At 43.4% G+C, this 27,904-nt stretch overlaps 1 protein-coding gene across 2 annotated transcripts in view; it reads left to right on the top strand.

Annotated features, from left to right (window-relative positions):
* ARHGEF26 (Rho guanine nucleotide exchange factor 26) overlaps positions 1 to 27,904 on the top strand; it is a 380,265-nt gene that overhangs the window by 31,714 nt on the left and 320,647 nt on the right. For both annotated transcript variants that reach the window (XM_085634821.1, XM_085634822.1), the window contains exon 4: positions 13,780 to 13,925. In XM_085634821.1, coding sequence (XP_085490947.1) covers positions 13,780 to 13,925 — 146 coding nt within the window. The remainder of the gene's footprint in view (positions 1 to 13,779; positions 13,926 to 27,904) is intronic.

The following is a 27,904-nucleotide window of genomic DNA, read 5'->3' as shown; positions in this document are numbered from 1 at the left end:
TCAATAGTGCAGCAGGAGCTGTGGCACAGGAGCCCAGGGACCTGAGGGGCTCCTGAACCTTAATTATAATTTGTTTGACTTGCAAAAGGAAAGTTAGGGGTCCCATTTTCCCTTCATGAACTAGGGCTCATGGCACCATTAGTACGGTACTGTGTATGACACTTGTAGCTTGGCACTACACTGTTATATTCTGGAACTTACAGTTTTGCTTTTAACCTTCTGCGTAGGAGTCCAAAAGTGCAGCAAACAAACCACCTACAAAGCCAATACTGGGTGAAAGTGTAAAACATGGGACTTGGACACTTTGTCAGCTGTTCTTTCTCTCCCATAAAACACCTTTAATTTGGAACACTTTTGCTATCCCATGCTAATAGTCTACTCTGCCAGGGTAGTGACCTTATGGCGATCTTAAATGCATACCATAGATAAAGGTTCATATACCTACTTTTTTTATATATATAAATCATTGTATTTGGTTTCAGTAGATAAACAGAGCAACCACATCAGACAGTGCATGATCCATAAAAATAAGCAACATACGTATAGAGGAAGCAGAGTCGGTTGCAGCCAATTACATGTAGGGGTCATAACATTTGTGAATTCAGTGTTCTGTGGAGTTTCAAGTCAGTTTGTAACCAGAAGGTGGTGCTTACCTCTTGTCTCAGATGTGGTCGGTGTTGTGAGGGGGTAACAAACAGTGGGTAAGCAGGCAGGTGAGGGGGACGGACATGCTAACCGGTGTGCATTGGCGGAGAGAGTGGTACTGAGAATGGGTGAGCTGTGAATAGATGTTAGTATAATCTACTAGCTAAATGTAAAGATTAAAATCTTTGAGGTTTTATCACCAGTGGCCTAGATTTTCCCTCCCACAGAGTTATCGACCCCAGTACCGAGGGTATCCGAAATTCCGAGAGTGGCTAAATCTCGTGCTATTATACGTTGGATGCTAAAGGTTCATTGGAAATAAGGACTTACATGGGAATGAAGACATACGTTGTTTGTTGAATAAAAGAAATAATTTTGTGCTAATATGTATGCAAGTGGAATTCTATAGAAATACGACCTATCTAGGCTTGGGAGATTTTTCTGTGGTACACTGAAGCAAATCCCAAAAATTCAGTTTCCTGGGGTCCTCCTCCAAATGCAGAGAGCTAAATATATAAGTACGTTTTCAGTGGTCATCCGACCTTAGGGGCATATCAGCAACATCTGGCGATAATTATTGCTCAGCGCTCTTAGCGTGAGGATAATTATCGTCGGGTAACGTGGATTTTTATCGCTGAGATTGCGTGCTATTAGCAACGCTTATCTCCTCAGCGATTAAAAATCCTCATGCTAACTGCCTAACGTGAGATTATCGCTGGAAACCCAGCGATAATCTCACTCAATGTGGCGTTAGCTTGCTGATGGGGACTCACAAACTTAGCCATGATATCCACCTTCGATAGGATATCATGGCTAAGTCAGTCCTGAAGCAGGCGTAAGGAAAGTAGAGATAACAGGGGTTCTCGCTACTTTTCCTGATTCTATGCTTCATAGCGTGGGGCTTGATGATAGGAGAAATGTCGCTTAGCGACATTTCTCCTGTCATGTTAGGTCAGGAACGCCCACTTTGCATCTCATTAGAGATGCAAAGCTGGGCGTTAGGAATCCTGACGCTAAAGCAAGGTTTCACGCGTCAGCGTGGCCTTGCTAATTAGGCGATAATTTTTTATCGCCTGCTTGTAAATATGCCCCTAAGTGAGATAATCAGCAAAAGTTTGAGTTATGTTATGGGCAGTGCTTGAAGTCTGTTTAAGGGCTGTTTTGATTGGCTATCTGTCACCAATTAGAATGTGCTTAACACATGGCCTTGTTTGAAAGGGTGACCAATCATATTACTGAAAGAACAGCAATCTTATTGGCCACCCTTGTCCCGTAATCTAATGTCTCCCTGTGTCAGGACTATTCCGATTGAGACAATCCTGACAACGTTTTGCAGTCAAGGGAGGAACGAGTCGGCTGAACGCAGGACGTTTCTCTGTGTACAAGTACAAAATCCACCTGCTTTTGTATTTTTCCTGCTGAGGGGGTTTTGGCATTTTTAACCCCAGCTTTACTCCGCAGACACACTGAAAAAGTGTGGGTATAACCTTTTCAATTTGTTGTTTATTTTTTTTCTCCCCCTGCTAATAATCTCTTTAATGGGGACGCATAAAAACACAATTTCTCTGCACTCTGTCCAGTTCTCAAAGAGACTTAATTTCGCATTGCAGCTGAATGTGCAAACAACAATTCCAGTCCTGTGCACGTACAGATAGATGATCGTTGTAAAGAAGAACATATATATATATATTTTTTTTACGACGTCGAATGCTTGTGTAACAACTTATTTGTAGCAGGATGCAGAAGTTTCAGCTGGGCACCGGTTTCACTTTTGTTTCTCTGAAAGTCTTTTTTTTCTCACGAAGAGCTGCTCGGTGTAGTTTTGCACATTTTCCCCAAATCCACGTTTTACTGGTGTGACAGTCAGGCTCCTTTCGCGTGTTCGTGGATGCGTAGAATGTGTGTTTTGTTTGGTTCACATTTGGGAGCATGCCGGCCTTTGTCGTCCTAAGCTCTTTTTTTGCCCCGTACAGACCGCTATGAATGAAATAAAGGCCCTGGTTTTCACCGGGCAGCTTTGGGACTCGCATGAATTTGCATGAATTGAGTTCCCGTCATTCTCCTCGCGCAGCTGTTCAGGCATTGCTGCAGGTTCCCAGACTAGAAGCAACGGCGTCCTGGGGGAGGGAATTGTCAACTAGGGGGCCAGATCCTGCCTGCAGGAATGTTCACGCTGCCGCTTCGAAGCGAGGGTGCCGTAGGCCCCAGGGCAGGCAGGATACAGATAAAACTAACAACGAATAAATACGGATAAATCTAGACGGAAATGTAAAAAAAGAAAAAGTCATAAAACCGGGAGCTCTTGTTATTTTGCATTCGAAAAAACTTCATATGAGGATAATTGCCCTTTTTTTGTAACTGAAGAAACGTGTTTTCTCCTGGGAGAAGCAGGTTTCACTGCATCTCAATCAATTTTAGGGCTGTTTGTTTTCCATTCTCAGTTTCGAAAGCAATTTACTCTTCAGATTAAGAGCACAATAATAATACTTTACACCCAACAATAGCGAAATCTGTGAATCGGGACCCTTGTCTCTTAGCACAACCAAAGCAAACTGGGTGCTGGATTCCCAAACAGTGGGCTGTAAATAGGTGTGACGTTCTCTCCTAAGAATCCTGCTTACTCCTGGCTTATTCATGGAATTGAGGAGTAAACCAGGAGTACCTTAAGGGTACATTATAGCAAAATCTTTGTGAATTGAGCCCGGGATCCTTAAAATCAATCTGGCAGAGCAGGCTAGAAACAGCTGCCCGGATGGGCATATTTTATTTCAGCTGGGAGGACCAACTAGGAGCTTATCTGAAAATGATTATGGCACAGAGCCATGTACAGAACTGCACTTTGACACATCATCTGGAACATGTACAGCTGTTGCACTGTACATAGTTCACATGCTGCTTGTTTGCCCAGGGCAACAAAGTGCGTGGTGATGAGTCAGTGCATTTGTTGAAAGGAGACTTCTTACAGGTAGCGTGTAATAAGTATTCTTTATTAAAAACTCCAGTACATTCGAACAGGGCATCCACAACCAACTCATCACCTGCACCTGCTGCTCAGCTGTAACTGAGCTATCAACATCGAAGGCGGCATAGGCGGTAGCGGCAGCTACGGGCTGTAATGGTGGGGCGGGGAAGGGTAAAATTTAATAAATTCTTTTTAAAAAGCCACTTACATGAAGGCCGCCGCCTCTTCTTCGTCTGACCCAGGAAACAGGAAGCAACATGCTCCAAGACTCCCCTAGCCAATCACGAAGATGCTGTCACCATGCCAGCAGCGTCATGATTGGTCTTGGCGCAGTGGTTCGGCACTCAGACAGCCACTGGGAGCCTGTGGATGTTCTCCACCCGGACTGTGCAATACAGCAGATGGAGAACATGCTAAGTGCACATGAATGTTTGGCCGGCCCAAGACAGCCAGCCAAACCGTCATGCACACTTTAGAAAGTGCCCATCACTCTTCCCCCTGGTCTGTGGGCAGTCCAGCTCCGTCCTGCCCCACCCGCGCCTAAACAGAGCCAGTGTAAAAAACTAAAATTATAATAAAATGGTGTTATCATTTAATTTTTCCTGTGGGGCCACAAACTCTTGCGCTCCAGTACAAACACTCCACATAAGGGTATTGGAATTGATAGAATAACTATGACTTACATAATAGATGTAATATATTTCTTGATATTTTATTATTGCTTCAGATTTTTTTTTTTTTTTAACATTTCTTAAGCGCGTAGCTACCCTAGGGCAACCCAGCGCTAATAGCAGCACAAACAGTGAGAACCACGAAGCAACATTAAGGAAAAAGCCACGTTTTGAGGGATTTCTGAAAAGCCACATAGTTGGGTTCAAGACGAATGTGGAGGGGGAGGGTATTCCACAACCTGGCAGCATTATAGGAGAACAGACAGCCCCCACTTCTTGCCATTTTTATTCTAGGAACTACGGCGAGACGGCGATTGTCCGAGCGCAAGCCCCTGTTCGAGCAGAGGGGCGAGATAATGGACCGATTGATAGGCGGTCCCTTCCCTGCTAATGTCTTGTGTGCAATACAGAGCCTTAAACTTAATTCTCTCCTGTATGGGGAGCCAGTGGAGGGTGGTAAGAGCTCGTTTCGCAGATTGGCGATTCTGAATCTGCAGGAGCATACGCGCTGCGCAGTTTTGTACAGTCTGTAACTTGGTGATGGTAGCACGAGGAGCTCCTAAGTAGAGAATATTTGCATTGTCAAGGCGAGAGAGAATTAATGCCTGGACCATAAGTCTTCTGGCAAGAAAAGGTAGAAGAGGGAGAATTTTTCGCAGCATCCTAAGAGTTCCATAACAACTGGCTGCCAATTTCAAGGCCTGATGCTTAAAATTCAGGTTACAATCAAGCCAGCTGCCCAGAGTTTTACCTGGTTTTTAGGAGTAGGAGCTAGACCAAGACGCTCTGGCCATAACATTCCTACATTAAAAGTAAGAGAGTTACCTAGGAGCATCAGCTCCGTCTTATCTCCATTGAGGTTCAGGTATGAATGCCCCATCCACTTTGCAACCTTCTCCAAACAAGCCCATAGACCATGCGAAGAATTATCGGAGTGATTAAGGGCGACAACGAGTTGTGTGTTATCAGTGTAGGTGACAATCTGGACCCCAAACGGCCTCACTCTCTCCGCTAGCGGGCTCATGTAAACATTAAACAAAGTGGGGCTCAGGGATGACCCCTGTGGGACACCACAGCTAAGAGACATATGTTTCAAAATAGCGTCTCCTTCAAAAACCTGGAATGACCTATCTTCCAGAAAGGATTGCAGCCACTTTAAGGCCCCCCCCAATCACCCCCACCTCTAAGTCTCTGGACCAAAGTGTGGTGGTGGTTAAGAGTGTCGAAGGCTGCACTAAGATACAAGAGGATGATGGCTGCAGAACCTCCCCCATCTAAGATTTTCTTGGACTATTCGACTACTGCTAGGAGGGCAGTTTCAGTACCCTGTTGGGGTCGAAATCCAGTCTTTGAGGGGTGAAGGTGACTATGAGACTCCAAAAATGTAGAAAGAGCTGAATTGATATGCTTCTCAACAATCTTACTGATCCCTGGCAGTAGTGAAATGGGACAATAGTTCCCCAGGAGATCAGGATCAAGACTCTGCTTTTTTAGCAGCGCCTTCACCATGGCACTTTTCCATAGGGAAGGGACCACTCCAGTTAAGATCAAGGCATTAATCAGCTCCAAGATCACTGGGGAGACTGTTTCAAGAGCTTGGTTCAGAATAATCGGGGGTGCTAAGTCTTTAGGCGAACCAGGTTTTACCTGAGCTAAAATACTTCGTAGCGACTCTGGTTTCATAGAAGGAATTGCCTCCAGGAAATGCTCACTGAACTTAGGTACGCTGTCCAAAGATAATAAGTTCCTCTGTCCAATCGCCTGGAGGAAGGAGGTATAAATGTCTTGGATTGTGTAAAAAAAAAAAACTCTGCCAGTCTATTGCAACGAGAGGAAGCATCACCAGAAATAACAGGAGGTGGAGTTGATTTCATGGGCTTTTTTGCAATGCAAACATTTTCACGAGGAGAATTAGATACCAAAGTAATTCTAGCTTCATAATATGAATCTTGTGCAGATTTAATTTCTTCTTTATAAATTGTAATGGCTTCCCTGTATTTTAATTTATTGACAGGGGAAAAATCCTTTCTCCATATTCTTTCCAATCTTTTACAGATTTGTTTAAGCTCACGGAGTTTAGGGGACTACCATGCTGTTCTGTTAGTTCCGACAGTGTTATGAAGCCACTTTTTAGGGAGGACCTAGTATAGCAATTACTCAATCCAGTTCTTAAAATTATCATTGGCACTAGTGGGATTGGGGTCAGGTGCCAGTCTGGTGTTTTCCAGGATTGAAACCCAATGTTCCAATGGAAGTTTTTACCATAAACGTGTCTGTCTTCTAACCGTGCTGGCCGGCGGGGTGGGGCCCAGAGGTGACCAGATAAAAGGAATCAGAAAATGGGCGGACCAAGGCAATGGCGTAGGCTCCTTTACCAGTAGTTCATCAATATTAGAGAAAATGGGGTCAAGTAAATGGCCTTTCAGATGGGTGGGACCAATAACTCTTTGTTTAAGTTTCATTAACCAACTCAGAGGTGGCTAAATGCGAAAGGTCATCAAAATGGGGATTAAAATCGCCTAAATGCGTGAAGTTGGAGGGGTAGCTGGCTAAATTGGCTGCCATTTCAGGGAGGGCTTTACAGAATTGTCCGTAGGCACCCGGGGGCCGATAAATTAAAATACCTGAGAGCGGACAAATAGGTGAGAATCCAATTGCAAATGAGAGGTTCTCACAATCAGGTAGAGGACCTACAGAAATGCAGCATTTAAGTACAGTTTTATATATGATAGCAATTCTGCCTTTACCTAATTCCCGATCTTGTTTCTGAATGAGGTACCCAGAGGGGATGGGCCTGAATGAGATCGGGGTCAGCCTCACTATTGAGACACGTCTCGGTTAAGAACAAAGCTTCCAGGCGCTCTTCCTCACAAAATATATAAAGATTTCTGTAGAGTGTTAGGGAATTGACCTGCAATCAAGCAGGAACATTTTATGCGATTCCTGAGGAGGCAGGACAGCTTGGGATTTGAAAAACTGGCAAAATTTAAAAGGACTGTGGGAGCAATGAAAATCATTGCTAGAGAGAGAAATAGAATGTAGACACTTACTATTGGCTGTCCCTCTAAGATTTCTAGCTGGTCTGATGTGTATACATACTTATCTGTAGAAAAACCAGCAGGATGGGTGCAGACGGCTTGCCAGCGGCACGCCCACTGCGCGGTCGCATCATCAGGCCCCTTTATAGCGTGGCCGTGAGCGCCAGAGTCCAACTACTGGACTGCTGACCAAGAGAATGTAATTTCCTGTGCAAAATCGCAGAAGAATGCCCCCCGGAGCTTTAACACAGTTCCTATCAGTGTCAAAGATAAAGTGCCAAGTGTAAGATAAAAACAAGTAAAACTATTAAAATGGCCCCCGAGCCTTAACACAGCTCGTAGTTAATCTGAGTGTGGGGATAATGTGGTTTCTGGCATGACTGTATGTTTGTTTGCAAGCCAATGGTGTTTTGGATACTGGGGACAGTGTGAATCCTGCCATGGCAGTGTATGATCCTAAGTGGGCAATATGGATGCTAGTATGGCTAGGTTTACTTTACATAGAGGGGGCATCAGGACACTGGCCTCATGGCAGCAAGTGTATCTTGGTGAAGAACCCTGATGTCAGAGACGTCATGCATCAGGGTTGCTAAGCTGGCGGTGATAAATAACCTATACCAGTACTACATCTGTGAGCAGCTCCTAGTAGAGTTAGCATTCCTCAGGCACAGCAAGCAGCCCTCGCCTACTTGAGCCTCAGTCATCACACCTGACATACAGGCAAATTGAGAAATGCGGTCCTAATCATAGAATCCCAAATACTTTACATCTTTTTGAGGTCTGGAGTCTTGGTGTTTAAAGTCCATCCTACTTAGACACTTACATAATAATGGACATTACGATGACACGTGGCTATTTCTGGAGTAAATGTACTTCCAGGCACTATACAGATTGAGCACAAAACAAGCTAAAAATGGAGTTCCAGGAGGCAGGATGCCTAGAAAAAGATCATTTTTATTAGAATTGAATCCAGCTGAATGTCATCCACAAACTATTTTACCCTTAAAAAACCTCTCTGTTTTCTGTATCTCCAGGATCCTTTTTGTATCAATAACTGTGTGCTTAAATGTAAAAATAGACAGCCAATAAGGCCTCAGAACATGTTGCATAATTTGCATTTAATCACATAATATGCCACAAAATGTGCCTGTCATGCTGCCTAATTCAGTCCATCTGGCTCTCAATGGATCCGTCCATATTCTTATAAACACATTGGCCCTGATTATGACTTCCCAAAATTAAATGTTGTCATGCATTTGAATACTAATGCAAATGAAAGTATTGCGACACCATGGGACTGAACTGTCCCTGCCAGTCTCATTGAGCTATCTGCGGTCCGGTGCTCATAAGGTCTGTTTCAAGTAAAATGAAACTCAAAATAGCATAGTTTCTGTTTTTGTAATTTCTTTCTAGATAATATCAGTACGTTCGTGCCCTCAAAACTCCACTAGGTACAGTTTCACGCTGCATTGAAAATCTTAGATCTTTAAAGGAATGATTAGTGCGCCATTGGTTAATCATTTATTAGTGACCAGCCTGTGTGTTTAATATTGCAAACAACAAAGTGAAATTATCCAGCTTCTTTTGTCTGCAGCCTTTGCTGTGAGATTAGGAGCAGTTCTTTTATTTCCAGACTTTGGTTGGGCTGTTCATGTTACTGCCCTTTGTTTCACAAACTGCACTTTGTTCTTAATCGAGTTTCTTAAGGAGATTGGGCTTTTATGTTAATGCGCCTGGATAAAGTTCTTATTAAAAGTATATTCCTTGGTTCTATCCCTGATTTTTAGTTTAAGGACACATACTTCCTCATGCGAGTGGCCTCTTAAATCTGGTCCCATCGTAATAATCCGATCCATCGAAACACAGCAGATCTCTTTACTTTCACCGAAGATTTCAACTTTTAAAAATAATCCTGTGTGAAGGAACAGATTAAATAAGGAATTACTGGCAGAATAGGACCAGCAATTTCCAATCCAATGCCCTCAGTAAATCATTCTTTGTTAGTGGACTCTAAGGGGCCTATTACGATCTCTGTCGGAAAGCTTCCCACCTGATGTCGGAGGCTTTCCGACCGAGATGGTCGGTTTCAATTCCGAATGCCTAATTACAATGTAGCCGGTCGGATTTGAAACCGGCCGGTCAATCAGGCTGGATTCCGACAGGCTCCAGTCAGTCGGAGACCGGCCCGTAATCCCAATGGATCGATTTTCCGCTGTTGGGATTACAATGCTTGGTTTCCCACAGGCTTTACATGCTGGACTTTCCGACATGGAAAGCCTGTCGGAAAGCGAGTTTGAGGGCCTCTAGCAGGGCCCCCTTCTCCTTGCAGCCTCCGGTTGGGGGCAGAGGGGGACCTATTGTGCCCCCCTGTTGAACCCGGCACTGTGTGCCAGGCACCCTGAGGTGCCTGCCATGGTGCAGGGATGAGCACAACCTCCTATTTCCCTTTGGGAGCTTGTGCTACAGCCGATTTCCCATAGGGAAATGTGAGTATACGACTGCACCATGTGAGGTTGCATCGTATTAGGTGGTCGGGACTTCTGACCGGAGGTCATTCGGTCCCAAATCCGCGATGATGATAGTCGAGGCAACTCCGACTTACATCAAAATAGGCCCCTTAGTGTCACACCTTGAAATTGGCTGAGTTTTCTCCATCTGCAGAGTTACTGGTATCCCTAGTATTGGTAACTCGGTGGGTGTGAAAATCTGGCTCATTTACTGGGCCACTCATACCGAGGACCATGGTAGGGAAATGAATTTCCCTTCTGTTTTACATGATGTATTCATTTTATAATATTTACTGTCTGAGTTGAATTATGCAGCAGGCTAGAACCGAATTGTGATGGAGGGTGGATAAAATTATGCAACAAGAAAATAAAATTATGTTGCGTAATGTTATGCTGCATAATGCACCACATTTTTCGATAGCATTACTTCATTATTTAGTCATTTTTATTCATGTTTATACTGTCAGGACAAAGGTTTAACTCCATTACACCAGATTTAACACCCAAATACTGTAATAAGCAACAGATAGGTATACAGTCAACCTCTGCAAAGCGCCTTTGACTGCGCATCAACACGTTTTGCAGCATTTTACTAACTTTTGGTTAGTTTAAGCTTGAAGAAACCCGTTTTAAAAAACAAAAATCTTCAGATTATGTATCAGATGATGAATTAAGTGGCATACGTGATAAATCCACAATTATGTGGAAAACTCAGCAGCCACAACATTGCATAATTCCAGAGGCCCAGGATATTCCAAGTCTGCAGAATGGTAATTTATTTTGTAGCAGTTGCCACTATAAATTAGTCATTTGTAAAACAAATCATAAATCCCAGTGGGTTTCCACCAGAATATGAAGGAAAAAATATTATGGGTCCAAAATATCAAGGCCTGAATGTTAAGAACAAACATATTGTGAATGTAAGTTTATAGAGGTTAGTATAGATTTACTATACTTAACATCACTTATTTTGACCTTAACTATATATTTAGCTTCAAGGTACATAAATGTGGAGATGAGATAGTAAATCAGTGGTTACCCATATGCACTTATCTTCACAACATCTTGGTTTTTGATATGTTGAACCTCAATATTTTTTCCTTGATATTTTTTTATGCACTCATCAAGTTTTTGAAATTTATTGGTAGTCAGTTTATCAACCAGAGAAAAATTAAAGCCTGAGTTGGACCTGCCTAGATTTAAGCTTGTGGCTTATAAATTGCCAATGGATATGAGTGCTATCCCTTAAATCTCTGAGTGTTGGAACGTGAATGTCCCCTGCATGGTAAATGGCCAAGTTCAACTGCACTGAGTGCCCTCCTGCCTGGATCTGTTATCCTGACTCTATTTTGGCCCTGACAGCATGCTAATGTAGTGTATGAGTAGAAGCCTGGGCCTGCCCCTTGCTTTGAGAGATCCTGTTAGTTTCCTGTGACCTGAAGGAGTGCCCCAACAGTGCCCTTCTTTGCAATAGAGAATGCTGTCCCTGTCAGTACGTTTAGTACATTGTGCTGTGGTGGGAGCATACCATGTTTTAAGGATCAGTATTGGACCAAACCTTTTTGTCTGTCTCACAGGAGTTGAGGCCTACTGGCCCATGTGTGGGAGGTCTGCTTCTATGTTCTTGCCCAGCCCTTTTCACTTCTATCCCTCAACTGTGTTAAGATTATTGGTGTGTGTAGCCCTTGTGGTACATGCTTGATATGTGTGTTAAACAAAGTAATGGAGCCCATGGCATCCAGGTTGGATGTCCCTGGTCTTGTCTTGTACAAGATGGAGGGTGAGGACTGTGCTCCCAGACCAGAAGTGTTCTGCCCACGTTCCTGCAGTTGGAGAAAAGGACCCAAACCCTGAAGTGAGGCATGTGGATAAAGAACTTCTTTAGCTATTCTATGAGGTTTTTTGTTATCAATAAGCTGCTGATTAATTTTCCGGAACACTGCCGTTTGGTTGGTGGGGTTTGGGCCTGCAGACTCTCTTGTGATAGGTGCGGGAGCTTACTAATTCAACTGACCTGAAATGATCTAGTTGCAGAAACCTAATGCCTATTTGTGCCTCTGTCGTGGGTGCTTCCAGATAGAGACAACTCTGCATGAGAAGCATAACTCTGCACAAAAAGACTATACCTGAAGAACAGCTAGCAAAGGACACTTGAAAGAAGAAACAATGCAACCCAGTTATACAGTTTGAGATAGTGACTCCACATTTCCTGTCTTCCAGGTGTATATCCCAGCTACCCCACTGTCTTCCAGTTCTAAGTTCTCTGTGATGAAGGAATGGATTGCTCAGTAGAATACTAAGAGGTCTGCTGTACAACCAGAACTGGTGTCTGCCTGACAGCCAGTTTCACCGAGTTGAGGGGATATTAGCCGAAGTCTGGATCTGTGTCTCGAGGAACTGTGAAACTGCCCTAAAGCCCTTAGAAAGCGTCTGCCTAGTGAGAGAGTGTAGAAGCCTGCCTGTCCCTGAGGCAGGAAGATTTTCCTGAAATCAGCGCAGCCCAGCATGCTTGTGGTGGCTGTATGGCACCCGGACGACATAAACCTATGGAGAGCGGTCCAGGCAGACCTTGGTGTTCATCTGCCTAATTACTGAACAGCCTGTGTGGGGCGGCATCTGTTGAGTTGCTGAACAACCCTTCTGGTCTATGTCTGCCGAAGAGCTGAAGGCCCTGCCGGTGGTATCCCTTCTATCCAGTCGGCCCTGAATGGGCTGCAAATGTTGATCGTGAGGACCCCTTCAGCACGGCACTCACTAATGGTCTGTCTGGAACTGTGCCATCTCTGGACTTGATCTTCAGACAACTGTGAAGTGAAGCTGCAACAAACACGCCACTGCACGCAGTCCTATGCCCAGTGCAGAAGAAGCTCACTTATGACTGCTGGCGCACTGCTGTTCTTGTAAGTGTGCGAGTGTGCCAGTGGTGTTCTTGGCAGCGCTGAAAGGATCCGGAGAAGACGTAGTGATCCTAGGACGGAGTAAGATTGCAAGGACTTCAGAATTATTAGTGCACATATGCATTTGGAGCTGATTGAAACTGCACCTGAGCTGCTACTAGTGAAGTGCCCCTTGAGGAAAGAGGGATCCCAGAATCAGGGAAGAGAACTAGGAAAAAGGGGGCAAGACAAGGAGTGGGGTGGATGTAACATCTGCCAGCTATATCACCCAGAGACACTGTTTTGTTGATGATTATTGTAGTGTGCAGTACTGTGTGCTACTGTGTCTAAAGTACTTTAAATCTTTAGGTGTAGCTAAATGTCTTTTTGTGAATATATTTTATGAATGCTACAAGGGCCTCATTGCAAGGGCAATGCAGAAATAGGTTTGGTAACTCTGCTCCCACATTTTGTGCTACCATTGGATGCACTAATTATTAGTTCCACAGTTCCAACACCATTTTGATACGTGCACCTCAAAATTGGCGATAACCCACCGGTTGCACGTGGTGCATGCAGCCGCAGCCCGTGCAGGTAAGAGCGGTGAGGCTAGGTGGAGGGGGGATTTCAGGAGACGATGACGAGCGAAAATTAAATAAATAAATAATGTTCCCTCGTCATCGTGTACTGCTTTTACCTGCGCGGGCTGCGGATGGTTCCATGATGTGTAAATGTGGAATGTGTGCTGTTTGGTCACTAAAAGAATTCCAGGTTTCGTTTGGCAAAACATTCGGAGCACTGTTTTCTTGTAATTCTTGCAACACTTGTAAGCCTGATTTGGGTGCAAGCCTCAATTTGGGCCCAGTTCTGGATTTTCATGGCCCTCAGAAATAAAGGTTTAACTGTGCACTATTGTGATATTGCAGAGCAGAGAATGGAGGACACAATGTGGTTTTGTGGAACACCGTACTGTGGCATGTTTAGATGGACTGCTTTCTTTTTGGATAAGAAATTGTTACAAATAAACGAGTGTGATGGATTCCAGTGAATTACAGTAGTTTCTATATTTTCATATTTTAGAAACTGCTGTACTCTACCAAAATTACAAAGAGAAGGCCCTTGATATTGACTCCGACGAGGAGGTGGAGAGCAGAGAGCGGAAATCAGATGAGCGGATAGTTGTTCAATACAGGCCTCTGCGGGCCTCCTGGAGTCAACTGTCTGCGGTAAGTGATCTACTAAAAGCTCTCCTTACAGATGGCTCATTAGTTCTTTGTTTTAGACCCTATATTTTCATAGCACAGGCTCATTGAGCCTTATTTCAGTGCACAGAGTTCTATAAGTCTGTTTTTATTTAGTTTGACAGAAAATGTCTGTGATGTCCACTTTCTGTTCTGTATTTTAATTGTTCGCATCCTATGAAAAGGTAAAACATAATTTGAAAACCAGTGTTAAAAGTATAGTGGGCTTTAAAGGGCTGGAAACCATCACAGGGACCAAATCCAAGGCCTATCAAAGAAGAGAAGGTTTTTGGCTGTAAATGGAATCCATGGTTGGGTTTTTGGAGTAAAGCAATTCTAAACCGATTTAGTTAATTCAGTTTCTGCGTCAGGCTTGCTATCTCAAACGACTCATAAGTTGAGTGCTGAATATCATAGAACACTTGTAAATGTACTGCTGCCTGACAAAGCCAGCAGTCACAGTAGTAAAAGAAATTCAATTGATGGAAGTGTGGCTCAAAATACAACCCCATCCAAGGATACTTTACAACAAATATAGAACAACGCAAATTGTACTTCATCTCTGTTGGCTTACCCATAGGCTTTCCAAGCTGTGGGATATTTCATATTTTGTTTTCACAGACTATTGTTGTCATATGGATTTTAGCTTGTGATCATCATGCATTGCTCTAAAGAGATTTGGCCTTGTTATATACTACTCCTTACTTATCAGAAATTCCTCAATGCATCTTTACCGATCATACTTTGGGGCATATTTACTAATAGTTTACTCAATGTAGATCAGTAAGGCAAGTTGCTGTGTTGCATTGCATGGACAGGAAAGCACTGAACAGCACCATCTTTACCAAGATATGGCACTGGTCAGCACCCTCTATGCCTCACGCACTTGTCGCTGCCTAGCTCTAACGCAGGCCTCCTTGCGCCTGGATTATGGGCAGGATATCTGTAAGAGAATGCCCATGCTCTGCCCATTTAACCTCTGACCAACGCTAAGTAATGAAAGGCAGCACTCTGTTCTATGTTGCGTTACTTTGTGCCACACAAAGCAACTTTGCAGGCATAGTAAACACCAAAATGGATTTTCCTTCGGACTGCGCCACAAAAGTGACTCAACCAAGATGCAAAACCTTAATAAATTTGGACCTTTGTTTCTCTGTCAACATCTCTATAATGTTCCATGAGTCTCCCTGTGGCCTCATTAATTACATATTGGTGCATGTTACTAGTCTGTGCTGCTTCACACTCTTAATGCAAGCGACTCAGCATATCAGGTCTGTGTACCTGGGGCCAGATGTACTAAGGCTTTTTACCATTAACAAAATCAGTCCATGTGTGACCGCAAAACCACCTTTTTGTATGCACCAAACCCAAATAGTGATTCGGTAACATGCTACAAAATCGCAGTGATTCGGTAACATGCTACAAAATCGCAGTATGGGTTTGTGACTACACACCGAATCGGCATTTGGAAGGGATGTGTTTAAGACGTCCCTTCTAAATAGCGATTTAGAATGAGATTTATTAACGGTTTGTGACTGAAATCCGGATGCAAATCATTAATATTTTACTGACTACTGAAAGATAGTGGTAAACTATTTGGAAAATGAGAATGGGTCTCAAGGGACCCCTTCCCATTTGTGACTCTTGATGAAAACATTTTTTTAAGTTTAATGTTTGATAAACATTTTTTCTTTTAACACATTCCATTTTCCTTTAAGGAAAACGGGCTACATTTAAAAAAAATCAATTCTTTTTTTATTTAACAGCAATTATAGAAATTGTGGTTTGCTGACGCCAGCAGGCCACCATCCCTGTAAAACCAGCAAATCATAGTGGGTTGCAATTTGCGACATACCTCATTTCTATTCATGAGGGAGGTCAAAATTTGAACCTCTACGATTCAGTACTTTGCAAACCGAACTGTTAGTATTTAAATTGGTTTGCAGAATACCAAACTGGTTGCAAATAGTAGCACTGATGATTGGTGGTCACAATTGAACGACTAGTATGTATCGAGGATGCATTAGGACCAAAAAATTTAAAGTGATATGCTAGAGTTTAACACATCGCTTTGTATTTTTAGATGCCACATATTGAGAATCTTTAGCCTTCCAAGTAATATTAAAATTTAAATCTTAAGATATATTTTTGTGTTTGTGAATGAAAGTATATATTCATAATTTGTGTATTTGCTTGATGTATACTAGTTTCTGAAGTTTTGTTTTTGACGTTCAAGTCCAGAAATTGCTTACACTGGGGTCCCCAGCTTCCAACAGTGATTCGGTGGGGTTTCACTGGAGTCAATACGTTAACAGAGTAGCACTTGGCCTTCTTATTGACACCCAGAGGGACTCGTTCGATTCTCAGTTTGTGGAACAGGCAAACATTACTTCTCTTGGAATATAGTACGTGGAGGTTATAGACTACAGAATCCTCTCTGGTTCATGAAAATAGCTGATTATATGCACAATTGGTGCATGGTATGCTTCCTTTGATGACAGATGCCTGCAAATGGGAGGAAATACTGAACGTGTGGACTGCATCATGAGGTTGTGCATTCATGCTGGACAGCTGTGCACCTGTTTTTATGCAATATCACTTTCTAACACGCATACGATTAACTCACAATTTTTCTTAGTTAATACATGTGATGCAGAAACAGCGAGAAGTGAATGCTACTCGCTCTTCCAGAACTCTGCTGACTTCAGTGCATTCATTAACTCAGAGGTTCTCCAAGTTAAATATTGCATAAAGAAAGATGTGATGCTATGCGCTGCTTGACCTCACACCTTCATGATATAGGGCCTGTTTTCCTTGTATTTGTTGTCATTATTTCAAGTTTTTAAAAGTTGTCAATAGTTTTTTTCTTCTAAGCCCCTCATATAGGTCTTGAAGGGTCTTATGTCACAAAGTCTTTTTGATGGCGCTTTAGTGTATTAACAGTAAAAGTTGCAATGCGTCTAGCACTACTGCACATCAACTGCTTAATCAAGTTAATCTCTTTGTATAAAGATTATTTTAAAAATGCCCTGGTCCAGTATACTGCATGGCACAGTAATCACACAGATTAAATCAGTGTTTTCGGAGGTAATGCTTATAAAAAGAATAGCTAATTTAGAGCCACATAAAGAATGTCAAAACATGTAAAGTAATGAGAAACACAAAAATCTCTATGTCTAGTACATTTTGGTCTGAGATACCACCATGAGGTAAGGCGCTACAGTTTTAATAACATGGCCCTTCATGGGCAATGGTATCATAAGGATGGAGGTTTTTCATTTCTGGAATATTTTGTGAAATATTTGGATTTCAGTTCTTTTATTATGGCACTTTGAAGCGTTCTTCAATCAGCATTCAAGTCGTGGAAATCAATATATGAAATGTAATGAATTTCAAAAGCCTTGTTTACGGTCCTCAGTCAATGCTCGTGATGTGCTGGACAGAACAATTCGATATATCACACAGGTTTTTAATGTAGCGGTTGTTTGACCCTGGTTTCTCAGCATCTTTCTACATGGGAACAATACAGTGCGTTTGTGTCCAGGTAGCTGAGAAATTTGCCAAAAATGTCACGTAGCACAGCGTTATAGCTATCTCGCAACTCTGCATCCAAAACAAAGGTGGGATTCCCACCCACAGAAAAATGATATATTTGAATTGGTCCAAAGTCAAAGTTTTAGTGTCTAGTTAATGGTGATGATGGTCCATGACAATGAGGGTCTTGTACACAGTTTTATGGACAGACCACGTGCTCATCCTCTGGTGTTCAAGGCCAGCATAAAAAAAGAGATAGCTTGTTTTGGAAATGGGCCACCCATAGTAGTTCCCAATGATGATAGCAGAGGTTCAGCTTCTTATAATGCAAATGGTTGTAGTGGAGATTTTCGTGTGGTTGGGATGCCTTTGGAAATGGAGCCTTAATGAGATCCACACGTTCAAAGTAGTAACTGCAAAACTAAGATCTGAGGTTAGGTCTAAGGTTAGGTAATTTCTGATCACATTTGTAAACCATGATATCAACATAACCATATTGTCTAAAGAGATGAATAGCACAATTTTAGAATACTCTTGGCCATTTTCAGCATAGGATAAACAAATAATATCCTGAGCATCTTATCAGGCTAAAACATAGGTGCTACAGGGCGTCCCATAAAGTTTAATGGTACCGAACACTTAGAAATGGCAAAAGTGTGATATTATGCTCTACATAAAAATAAGGTATTACATTTAGACTTTACATTTCTAGGAATTGCTTCTTCTTCTCCTCTTGGTCAGGAGTCATGTCCCTCCCAATCATTGGACATTCGTCGTCTCTAGGCTAATGCACCAGAGCACGTTTTAAAGGATTCTGTGCTTCTTCTCAGCCTCTGAGAATATATATACATTTCCAGAGCATTTTGTCTAGTTCAAATTTCCTACTGTGTTGTGCCACAAATTGGCTCCAGAATAAAACTACCTACTGAATCAAGGAGACTGGTATTCATTTGAAACTGAGAGTACTGGTGCCATGACAAGGCCAGTCACGCATAGTGTCAGGTTAAAAATTCATGATCTTAGCCAACCTCTCCCATCAAACAGCAAGGCACTGCATCCCATACCACAATAACTACTCCTTTGTGGTCGTCACACACAACACCAAAACATATGCCACAAGAGGGTGTAAAACAAAAACAACACCCTTACAGCCACACACCCTACACAGTGTTTCTTGCTATTCATATGGGTAAGTGTGTCAGAGACCCTCATAGGGTTAGTAAGCGCCATACACATAATAAAATGCTTCCTATGAATACCTCCTCCCATGTTTAAACTTTAGAACATTGGAATCTGGACTGGATTTAGAGTGGAGCACTACTAGGCAGCCGCCTAGGGGAATGAAAAGAGTAGGAAACCTGGTTAAATCTTCTTGCAACAAATGCATTCTGTTGTCAAGGAAGGGCCAGCAAAATAAAGCTCGGCCTATGTATACAGCGGATACTTCTCCAGCTCTGAATGTGAAAGCAGCCTGCAGCATATCAAGAACAAACATGACCTATCAAAGCAAACTAAAAGCACATTCCCCGCCCTGCTCAAAGTATGTACCTGAGTACACTGTATTAAAAAGGCCTCCCCTTGCTGGAGGCAACCTGGAAATACAATTTAAAAACAAGGTGTATATTTTGTTCTGTGCCTTAGGTAGAGCCTTTTAAAATACCATTCATTGAGAACACAGTCTCCTGATCCCAGCACATCTGAAAAACGACATGCATAGCCGCACGCATCATAGGGTAAATATAGGATCCCAGTTATGGGGGGCTGTCTGGACTTTACATGTGAACATCAAGTCATCTTTCCTCTAAGAGTCGTAGTAAAAAGCCAGTGCCAATGAGGCTGTAATTCACCTTCCATTAACCACGCGTCTCTGCATAGCCTGATGTCAGGAAGAAGAAGCAACTCTTGACGGTAGTTGGGTGTACACTTTGGGTGCAGCCTCTTTCAAGTCTAATGCCACATACAAAAGCAAGACACCCCTAGAGAGCACTCGCAGATCGTTCAGCTCACTGTGGAAAAGGGATTGTGTTAGGTAGTATCGAGGACACAATATCGATGGGTCACAATATCATCACGAGAATATAGTGGGCCAAAATATCGAAGAGGTAAATGCACAGCAGGGGGGGTTATGGAATTACTATTTATAACTCCGCATCTACCAACCTTGAAGATATATATATATCACCACGGTCCGATGTGTGGAGTTTGGTATAGAAAATCTAAACAAACTCACCTTTCCCTCGATATCCTGGTCATGATATTGTGACCATTTGATATTGTGTCTTTGTTATTCTCGACCTACTCCTGGTAAAACAAAGTGCATGCCTAAAAGTCTTTGTCAAGACCTGGGAAGGACGTCTGCACCTAAAATCCACTCATCCTAAATTTATTTAAATGTAAAGATAATTTAATGAGGTGAAACAGGCCTTCTCTGATAATCGGTTACTGCAGCTCTGTCTCTAAGGCAGTAACTCAAGAAATAGTGTGACACAAGTAAGTTTCCGAAGAGTCTACACTGAAACACATTGTTTCAGAATTCACCCTAACTGTAATTTATGTACAGCTTTCCACAGTGCTCGTGCCAAAACGTTACAATGGCGCATGTTTGTTCTTGGCCAGAAGATCACAATAGGGATGTTTCAATGTCACCAGACTAAGTGAAAACTACATTGTATCGAAAGCATCAGAACTTGTAATGGCTTCTAATTCTAGAAGTCCATGCTACCTTGTTTATGTCTTCATGGACAATAGAGTGCAGTGATACTTGCCATTCATAGTGGTCTGTAAAACCTATGAATGGGAAACAAGTTTCTTTTGAACTTTCTGTTGTCATCATTTGGCCCCATTGGTTCTGCAAGGATTCTGACTTTTGCTGGCTCTTTGCCATATGGGGTAGCATTTGTAAGCCGCTTGCTTCCAGTGCAAACTTCATAATCCCTACACACTCCAAATTAAGGCAGACAGCAAAACCTCTTGTGCTATTAGTGAAATAAATATATATATATATATAGATTGAAGAATGTGTGGTAGCTAGTGTTAGCTTCTTTATACATAGCATTCTAGGTGTCCTAATTCCATGTTCTTTAACCAAGTTTCTTTACTTCAGGCATCCCTTACCTTATTGTTGTTATCCTTTGTGTTTATTGGCTGAGCTGTATCATACTGATGGCATTCCAGGTTCTAGGCCGGAGGTTCTTATTCAGTTGGGGACCAGTCTTATCTTGTATCTGGATGCTCCAATAGGGACTGAATTTAAACACTCATGTTGCAAGTGTTTCTTACTTCATATTGGCGACGATTGGTGAAGAACCTGAAGGGATCATCCACACTTGCTTTATGCTGGATTCCTGTTGTTTGGTGGAATTACATCCACAAACTGCATAGGAATGAGAAGGTGATGCAGAATCCACTAATTGGGAAGAGGTGCCGATTCGTATGTCTGTGGTGTACGATTGCAGTTTCCTGTGTGGTTTACCATATGGACGGAATCACAGAGCTTGATATACATAAAGGGCCAGATTTAGCATTCTTTCACGCAACACAGCGTAGCAAGCCACCTTACTGTGTTGTGCTGCATAAAAGGCAAAGGGCAGAAATGTGCTGTATTTTCCATTAACCAGCATATTCATGTCCTTTCCTTGTGCCGGTGCCCTTTTGACTGCCTATTGCCAAAGCAGGCACCCTGCATTGTAGGCAGGATTGTTTTTGTGCAGGAAGGCGCACCCTCCTTCACAAAAACAATTTTGAGAGACATTTTCCTTTTTCTATGTGTGCCGGAGAATGCAGAACACTTAGAAAGAGGAAACAATTAGGAGAAATAAAGATATTTATCCTCGTTACACCTCACCTGGGGAGGTGTAGTATTTTGACACATTCCAGGGTTTACCACTAATGTTAAATCTGGGAATGCGCCAAAATCCATGTGTGGATGCGGGGGAGCACCCATGCGCTACCCATGCAACACCTCCTCCCTGCCGCAAAGTAACGCAAGGCAGTGGCTTGCATTGCCTTGCATTACTCTTGATTTAGCAATCCATGCAGGGCAATGCAAGGTGGCTTTGCGTGACTTCATATATTTCTGTTAGGTCTTGCATCGCCCTTGTGCCCACTTGAGTGGCGCAAGGGCGATTGCCGAACTTTGATAAATCTGGCCCAGAATATGTCAATTTACTCCCGTTGGTGGATGCCTATGATTGGAGAAGATTTATGATTTTAAAAATATTCAGGGAGTATTCATGGTAAAGTGTGACAGTTGCAGTTTTCCTCACGCAAATTAGGAATTGTTTTGAATCCCTACTTACATCAATGTGAAAGCTCTTTTACTTTTCTAAGTGTGCATTGTGGAGGATTTGGTGCAGGTGGCACATTGACATGACAACAGTGATTGGGCGAAAATCTACCTCCATCCATGTCCACCAGTGAGTTGTATAAATGGGACAGGAAAACGCTTTTTGCGTGTATTATGAGGCTGAGAAAAGTAGTAATAACTAAACCATTACACATTTACAAGTGGAGAGAATAATGCAGTGCTTTATTATACCAATGACTCGCTTTACATAGAATGACAGTATTTTGCACAGAACATCAGTGTATGTAATTATTATTAGCTAATCTGCATTGAAATTCGTTTTATTGACCTCAGAAGGATGAGACTATAAGATACTTGTTCCTTCTTTAATGTAGTCAGTGTTTACAAGGGGAAGGCATAAAATATTGGACTTATGTATATTTTTCATGTAAATATTGTACCGCTTTTGAAGTTTGAAGCGTTTGTATTGTTGCCTAACTTGAAATGATCACATATTAAAACCCTGGAATAATGTTTAGACTCAGCCACATGAAAATCAGTCTAGATCCTGCTCCAATAGGAACCGTCCAGACAGAACTGCCACAGTAGGTACTCTCTGAACTCAATACGAAATTCACTCGTTAAAGCCAATCAGACTTTAAAGGCTGATTATTATTACCCTGTACTAAAGTCTGCAGACAGGTATTTTGTTGTATGAAATCTCACTGATTCCAGTAGTAGGCAAAGGGTTTAGGGTCAGTCTACCCCTCTGACAAATCCTATGTGTAGGAGTTGTTCACTGTGATTATACTTGTTAATCGCTCTTGGAAGTGTTGTGTGTATTCTAGCCAACCTACATTTTGTGTATATTTGTAATTTTATGATTGTATGCCGAATGGTTGCATTGTGGGGAGGTTTCTGCCCCACACAATAGACTTTAGTTGGTTTTGATGAGAAGCCTATGACAAAGGCTACTGGCCTGTTGAATCATTATAAAAGGTTATGTCAGATGCCCTGGCTCTGATCTATTTGTTTTGAAAGGTGAAACAAATGCAGTAGCTCTTAGTTATTTAATTTGACCAACATTTGCCAAAGCCAATGGGCCATTAAGGACTGACTGCTATCATCCATGTTATTGGCTTTAGACAGAAGTTTGTTTTTTGTTACCTCCTTTGATAAACCCTTCAGGTTGTAGATTTGTAATGTGAGAATCCTTAGGTTCTCTTGAGAGGGCTTGTATATTGTTTTGTCACCTGAAATATTGTAATATTTTTCATTTTATCACTAGATGCTTGATGTTTGCCATCTGGGAATCTTTATGAACAATACAGTAGGCCCAGGTTGGTTATGGCAACAATCCAGCGGCAACATATAGGCCTGATTCGCTCATTGGGAAAGTGTTGTCACACACCATAGGTCTGTCTTGTTTAGACTTGTTTTTTTATGAAATGGTAAGCTAGTAACAGGCCTGACTTATTTACATTTGTACATTAAAGTCAATGGCATTATACTATGTTAAAGCCTGTGTACACATATATTTTCATCTGTAGATAGATATTTTGATAAAGGGAATCTCACAGATTACATTAGAATGCAAACAGTTTAGTGTTTGGTTCCCCCTCCACAAAATACTCAGAGGAGTATTTGTATATTGTTTCACCAACTGCAATTTTTGTACATATATATAATATTATAACTGGATAACTGATGGTTACCTTATGGGAAAAGCAGCGGCGTAGCTAGAGCTTGTGGAGCCCGGGGCTATCCCTCAGAGGGCATGCACTTCAAAGAGGTCCGAGAGACACGTAGTATCGCTGCTAATAGTTACCTTGATCATGCAAGTTACATGCACATACATGACACGGTCCAAGGCTACACAGTTGAATACACCGGTGATTGGCAGTACAAAAGAGAACACACAGACTGCATGATCTATCTGGGAACTCAGAAAAACCGCATGTGACATCCTTTAGAGAGCTGCGTGAACAATTACCTGGTAATCCCCTCAACACAATGCAAACATGCACATACATGACACTGTTCATGTAACCTTCATCTACATCTGACATTAAATGACCTTACATCATGGTCCCCCCCATTAAAGCAGTGGGGACCTGCACAAACGTGATGTGCTCTGTGGACCCAAAACCAACTTAACAGTGTCGAAGCCTGTGATTCTTTATCTTTCAAAAACAGCAAATTAATTATTCACAGGGAATGACTCACTGTGTGCCCTTAAAACTAAACGCAGCACAAAGGGGTCAGTCAGCTCCACCTTGCCAACACAGACCGGATACAAAGCCCACTCTGGTGGCCCAAAGGCAACAACCAGGGGTCGCTCCCTGTCATTACTTCCAAGCAGCAGCAACCAACTCCCTGGGAATGAAAAGACATGTGCTCTTGGTACCCAAAACCAGCTTGTAATAGTGCATCTCTCCTTCACAGCAGCCTCAGCACACACATGGTGCACAGCCTGCCTGGGGGCCCAAAGCTAAAATACAGGGAGGGGCGACACATTATGATCACAATCCTTAAACACAGTTGTGGGGGCCATGGGAACTTGTTCAACTCTATCCAAGACCCGGGACAAACTGTTCCGGCGCTGCGGCACTCCTTGAATATTCAGAAGAAACAAGAAAAATAGGACCAGTAAAACTCACTCTTTTCCAAATCTCTTTCTAAATATTATCACTTTCCATGTAATGTTCCTTTGATGGGAAGAGGAGGTTTCTGAGGTGGGAGTATCAGGCAAGTGATACTACTCAGGCTCCATCTGTTCGAGCCTTCATGGAGGATCCCTCTTCATTACTACATCCACCCGACCCCGGACTCTGCAACGCACTCCCTTACAGGCTCCCTCTGTGCGAGCCTTCAGGGAGAATCCCTCTTCATTACTACCTCCACCTGACCCCGGACTCTGCAACGCACTCCCTTACAGGCTCCCTCTGTGCGAGCCTTCAGGGAGAATCCCTCTTCATAACTACCTCCACCTGACCCCGGACTCGGCAACGCTCTCCCTTACAGGCTTGATTATCCACTACTCCTCTCTCCAGTGCACCTTATCTCACAGCTGACCTTGGGCCCCAGCCCCATATCAGGCACCATCGGGCTCCACTTTGCTTTTTCCCGGTAAAAAAATTAGTAAAATCACCTTCAAACTTAAAACATTGAATATAGCAGTAAATAGAATTAGCATGCACTTTAAAGTATGTTCCACAGTAGCCCTTATGACTTGACTGCTAATTACATAAACAAAAACAGAAAGGCCATGACAGGGTCGGCTTTAGTGCTGATGCGAAAGTCTTTTTTGGTGCCACACTAATAACCTTTTTCTCCGTAAATACCTTTACTACCACCTTCCAACAGTGCCCCTCATCCCTCCATGGCCCCCCTAGTGACCTCCTCCTCAGATTCCCTCACTGCCTCACGCCACAAGTGCCCCTCATCTCCCCATCGCCCCTCCCCCTCATGACCTCCTTCTTGGACTCCCTCACTGCCACTATCCACCAGTGCCCCTTATTCTCTGTAGCCTCTCCCCCTCATGACCTCCTCCTCAGACTCCCTCACTACCACCCTCCACCAGTGCTCCTCATCTCACCCTAGCTCCCCATCCACACCATGACCTCTTCCTCGGATTCCCTCACTGTCACCCAGGGCACAAGTCCTAAAAAAAGAAGTGGGGGGACGCTGACGTCACAACAGCAAGTGATGTCACGAAAGGTGGCTTGCACCATCAGACTTATTGCCTCCCCTCGCTCACCCCTTAGATGCCATTGCATCAGAGAAGCCAGCGCGTGAGCAGAGTTCTGAATGAGCTCCGATCTCGCCCCAGAGAGGCCAAAGAGTAAATGTCTGACTTCATTTGCTCCAGTAATCGAGCTCCCGTTAAAATAAGTGAGGGGACGCCGTCCACCCGCCTGGTACCCCGACTCGAGCCCTGCAGTCACCCTCCACCAGTGCCCCTCATTGCTCCACAGCCCCTCCAACTACCTCCTCCCCAGATTCCCTCACTGCCACCCTCCACCAGTGCCCCTCATCACTCCGTAGCCCCTCTCTCATATGCATTTGTTGTTTAGCGCTACTCATATCTGTGTAGTGTGTCAGCACTTTACACCACAAACACATTATACAGAGACAATGAATCATACAAGTATGTAAATCAGTCTACAGGGAATGTCACATAAGCCAATGAGGATTACAAAGTGTAGGAATCACATGTCATCCATACTGGTGGGCAGTATATTTTGAGAGGGTTTGGTCTGGGGAAACACAACCTTAGGATTTAAAGAGTATTCCATGGGGGTCAGCTTTACTGATAAAAATGTGTATCTGCCCAAACATACTCATTTTAGCAACATTAGAATGATGAAAGACTGAGGAAGTTCTAATTATATCACAAAACAAAAAATCTATACCATTCATGTTTGTATACAGCTCTTTGGTGACAGTTCATTGGTCACTGTCCTATGTTAGGATTGTAACTTCTGAACTGCAAGTAACACAAGGATCTCTGTGGCAAAGGCAGCAACCCACTGAGCTCCCACACAAAATACAGTTCATCTACATTTAAAAACTACTAACAGACAAAAGATTGCTCTCCTGCGGATCATTAATCACCAGCGTTATTGGGACATTTGTTATTGTCTTATTGTTGTTCTGCATCAGCCATGATAATGATAAAAACTGTTTAAATGAAGCGCACACGAAGTACGTGTCCTGCTGGGCCTGCGCATATTTTTAAAAAGAAAAGAAAATAGTCACACATTCTCTTACCTACTACTCCATTACGTCAAACTTTGTGTCACAGCCTGATGTGATAAGCAGCTGCAGGGGTCAGGAAAGGTGCTTTTCTCCTGCGCTGCAGAGAAAACGAATTATCCATGCAGCAGACTGCCCCAGGCTATAAATTGGGTCCTCACGAGAGTGTGTAGTGGTGAAGCGCGTGACGCGTCACCGCTACGTTCTCATCGCGAGGGCCGGGCAAAAATGTAGCCCAGGGCCGTCATTGGTAGCGCTGGCGCGCGCTCTCCAATATGACGGCCCTGGAGCAGGCTGGGATGGGACCAGTCAACCTGCAACGTATACGCGGGCGGCGGGCAGATTAAAGACGGTCATGGACCATGGTGGCAATTGCAGCAGGGAGCTGACGCACTGGCGCACTCAACCAAGTAGGTCAGTGCGCGCAGTGCGTAGCGCGCTGCTTGCACTTAAACTGGGCCGCCCAGCCGCACGCGCCGTTGCGGCGGTGGCGGACTTTATAATTTATTTAGCGACACTCACTGTGTCCTTAAATAAATTATAAAGGCCGCCGCAGACGCAACGGGCCACCAGTGCCGAGCGGCCGCCCTAATATAGTGCCGCCTGGGGCGGTCCGCCCCCACCGCCCCCCCCTAGCTACGCGCCTGGGGAAAAGGTATGCTTAACATAGTAGGCTCAGAGCCAGACAGACCTTTTCTTCCACCTCCCATTTAGTTAGTGGGCTGGAACCCTTGGAAGCTGGTTTTTAAAGTGCAGGTATACTCCTGGTGCCTCGGTCACTTTCCCCAGCTCCCAAAGAATAGGTATAGCAAGCGCAGGGAGGCTTCAAGAGAGAGAGAAAGAGAGGGAGAGGGAAGGTAGAGATAAAGTGACCAGGGAGTGGTAAAAGATGGATGGATGGTTGGATGGATGGCTATTACGTGAAGCGATGTTGGCAGTGGGACTGGTTTGAGCATTTTTGACAGTGCTGCTATTGGTTCCCAGCCTGGCAATAGGTAGACTGGGGCCCATATTACAGATAGGGTGCACTTTCCATGTTTGCACCATGGCGCATCTTAAAGCAGGTGCGTTGGGTGCACAGAGGTAAAGTGCGCCCTACCAGGAAGAATGCACTGCCCTCAGGGCAGCCACAAATCTGCGCTGCCCACAGGGTATCGCATTCGAGCGGAATACAGAGCAGCTGTTTAAAAGCTGCTCTGTTTCTCTGTGCAGGCTGCAGCCCGCCTGCACTTTCAAAAGGAATTAGAGATCTCCTTAAAAGTGGGTGCAGTGTGTGACGACACCCACCTGCAAGGGTCTGCGGGGTCCCTTTTTATCACTTTAGAGGGCTACATTTAGTAGGCGCACTGCAAGCCTGTCGCCTTTTTGTTTTGCACTTTCAGTGCTC

Source organism: Triturus cristatus, chromosome 11 (assembly GCF_964204655.1).
Source record: "Triturus cristatus chromosome 11, aTriCri1.1, whole genome shotgun sequence".
Lineage (NCBI taxonomy): Eukaryota > Metazoa > Chordata > Amphibia > Caudata > Salamandridae > Triturus > Triturus cristatus.
This window is presented reverse-complemented; position numbering and strand designations above follow the sequence as displayed.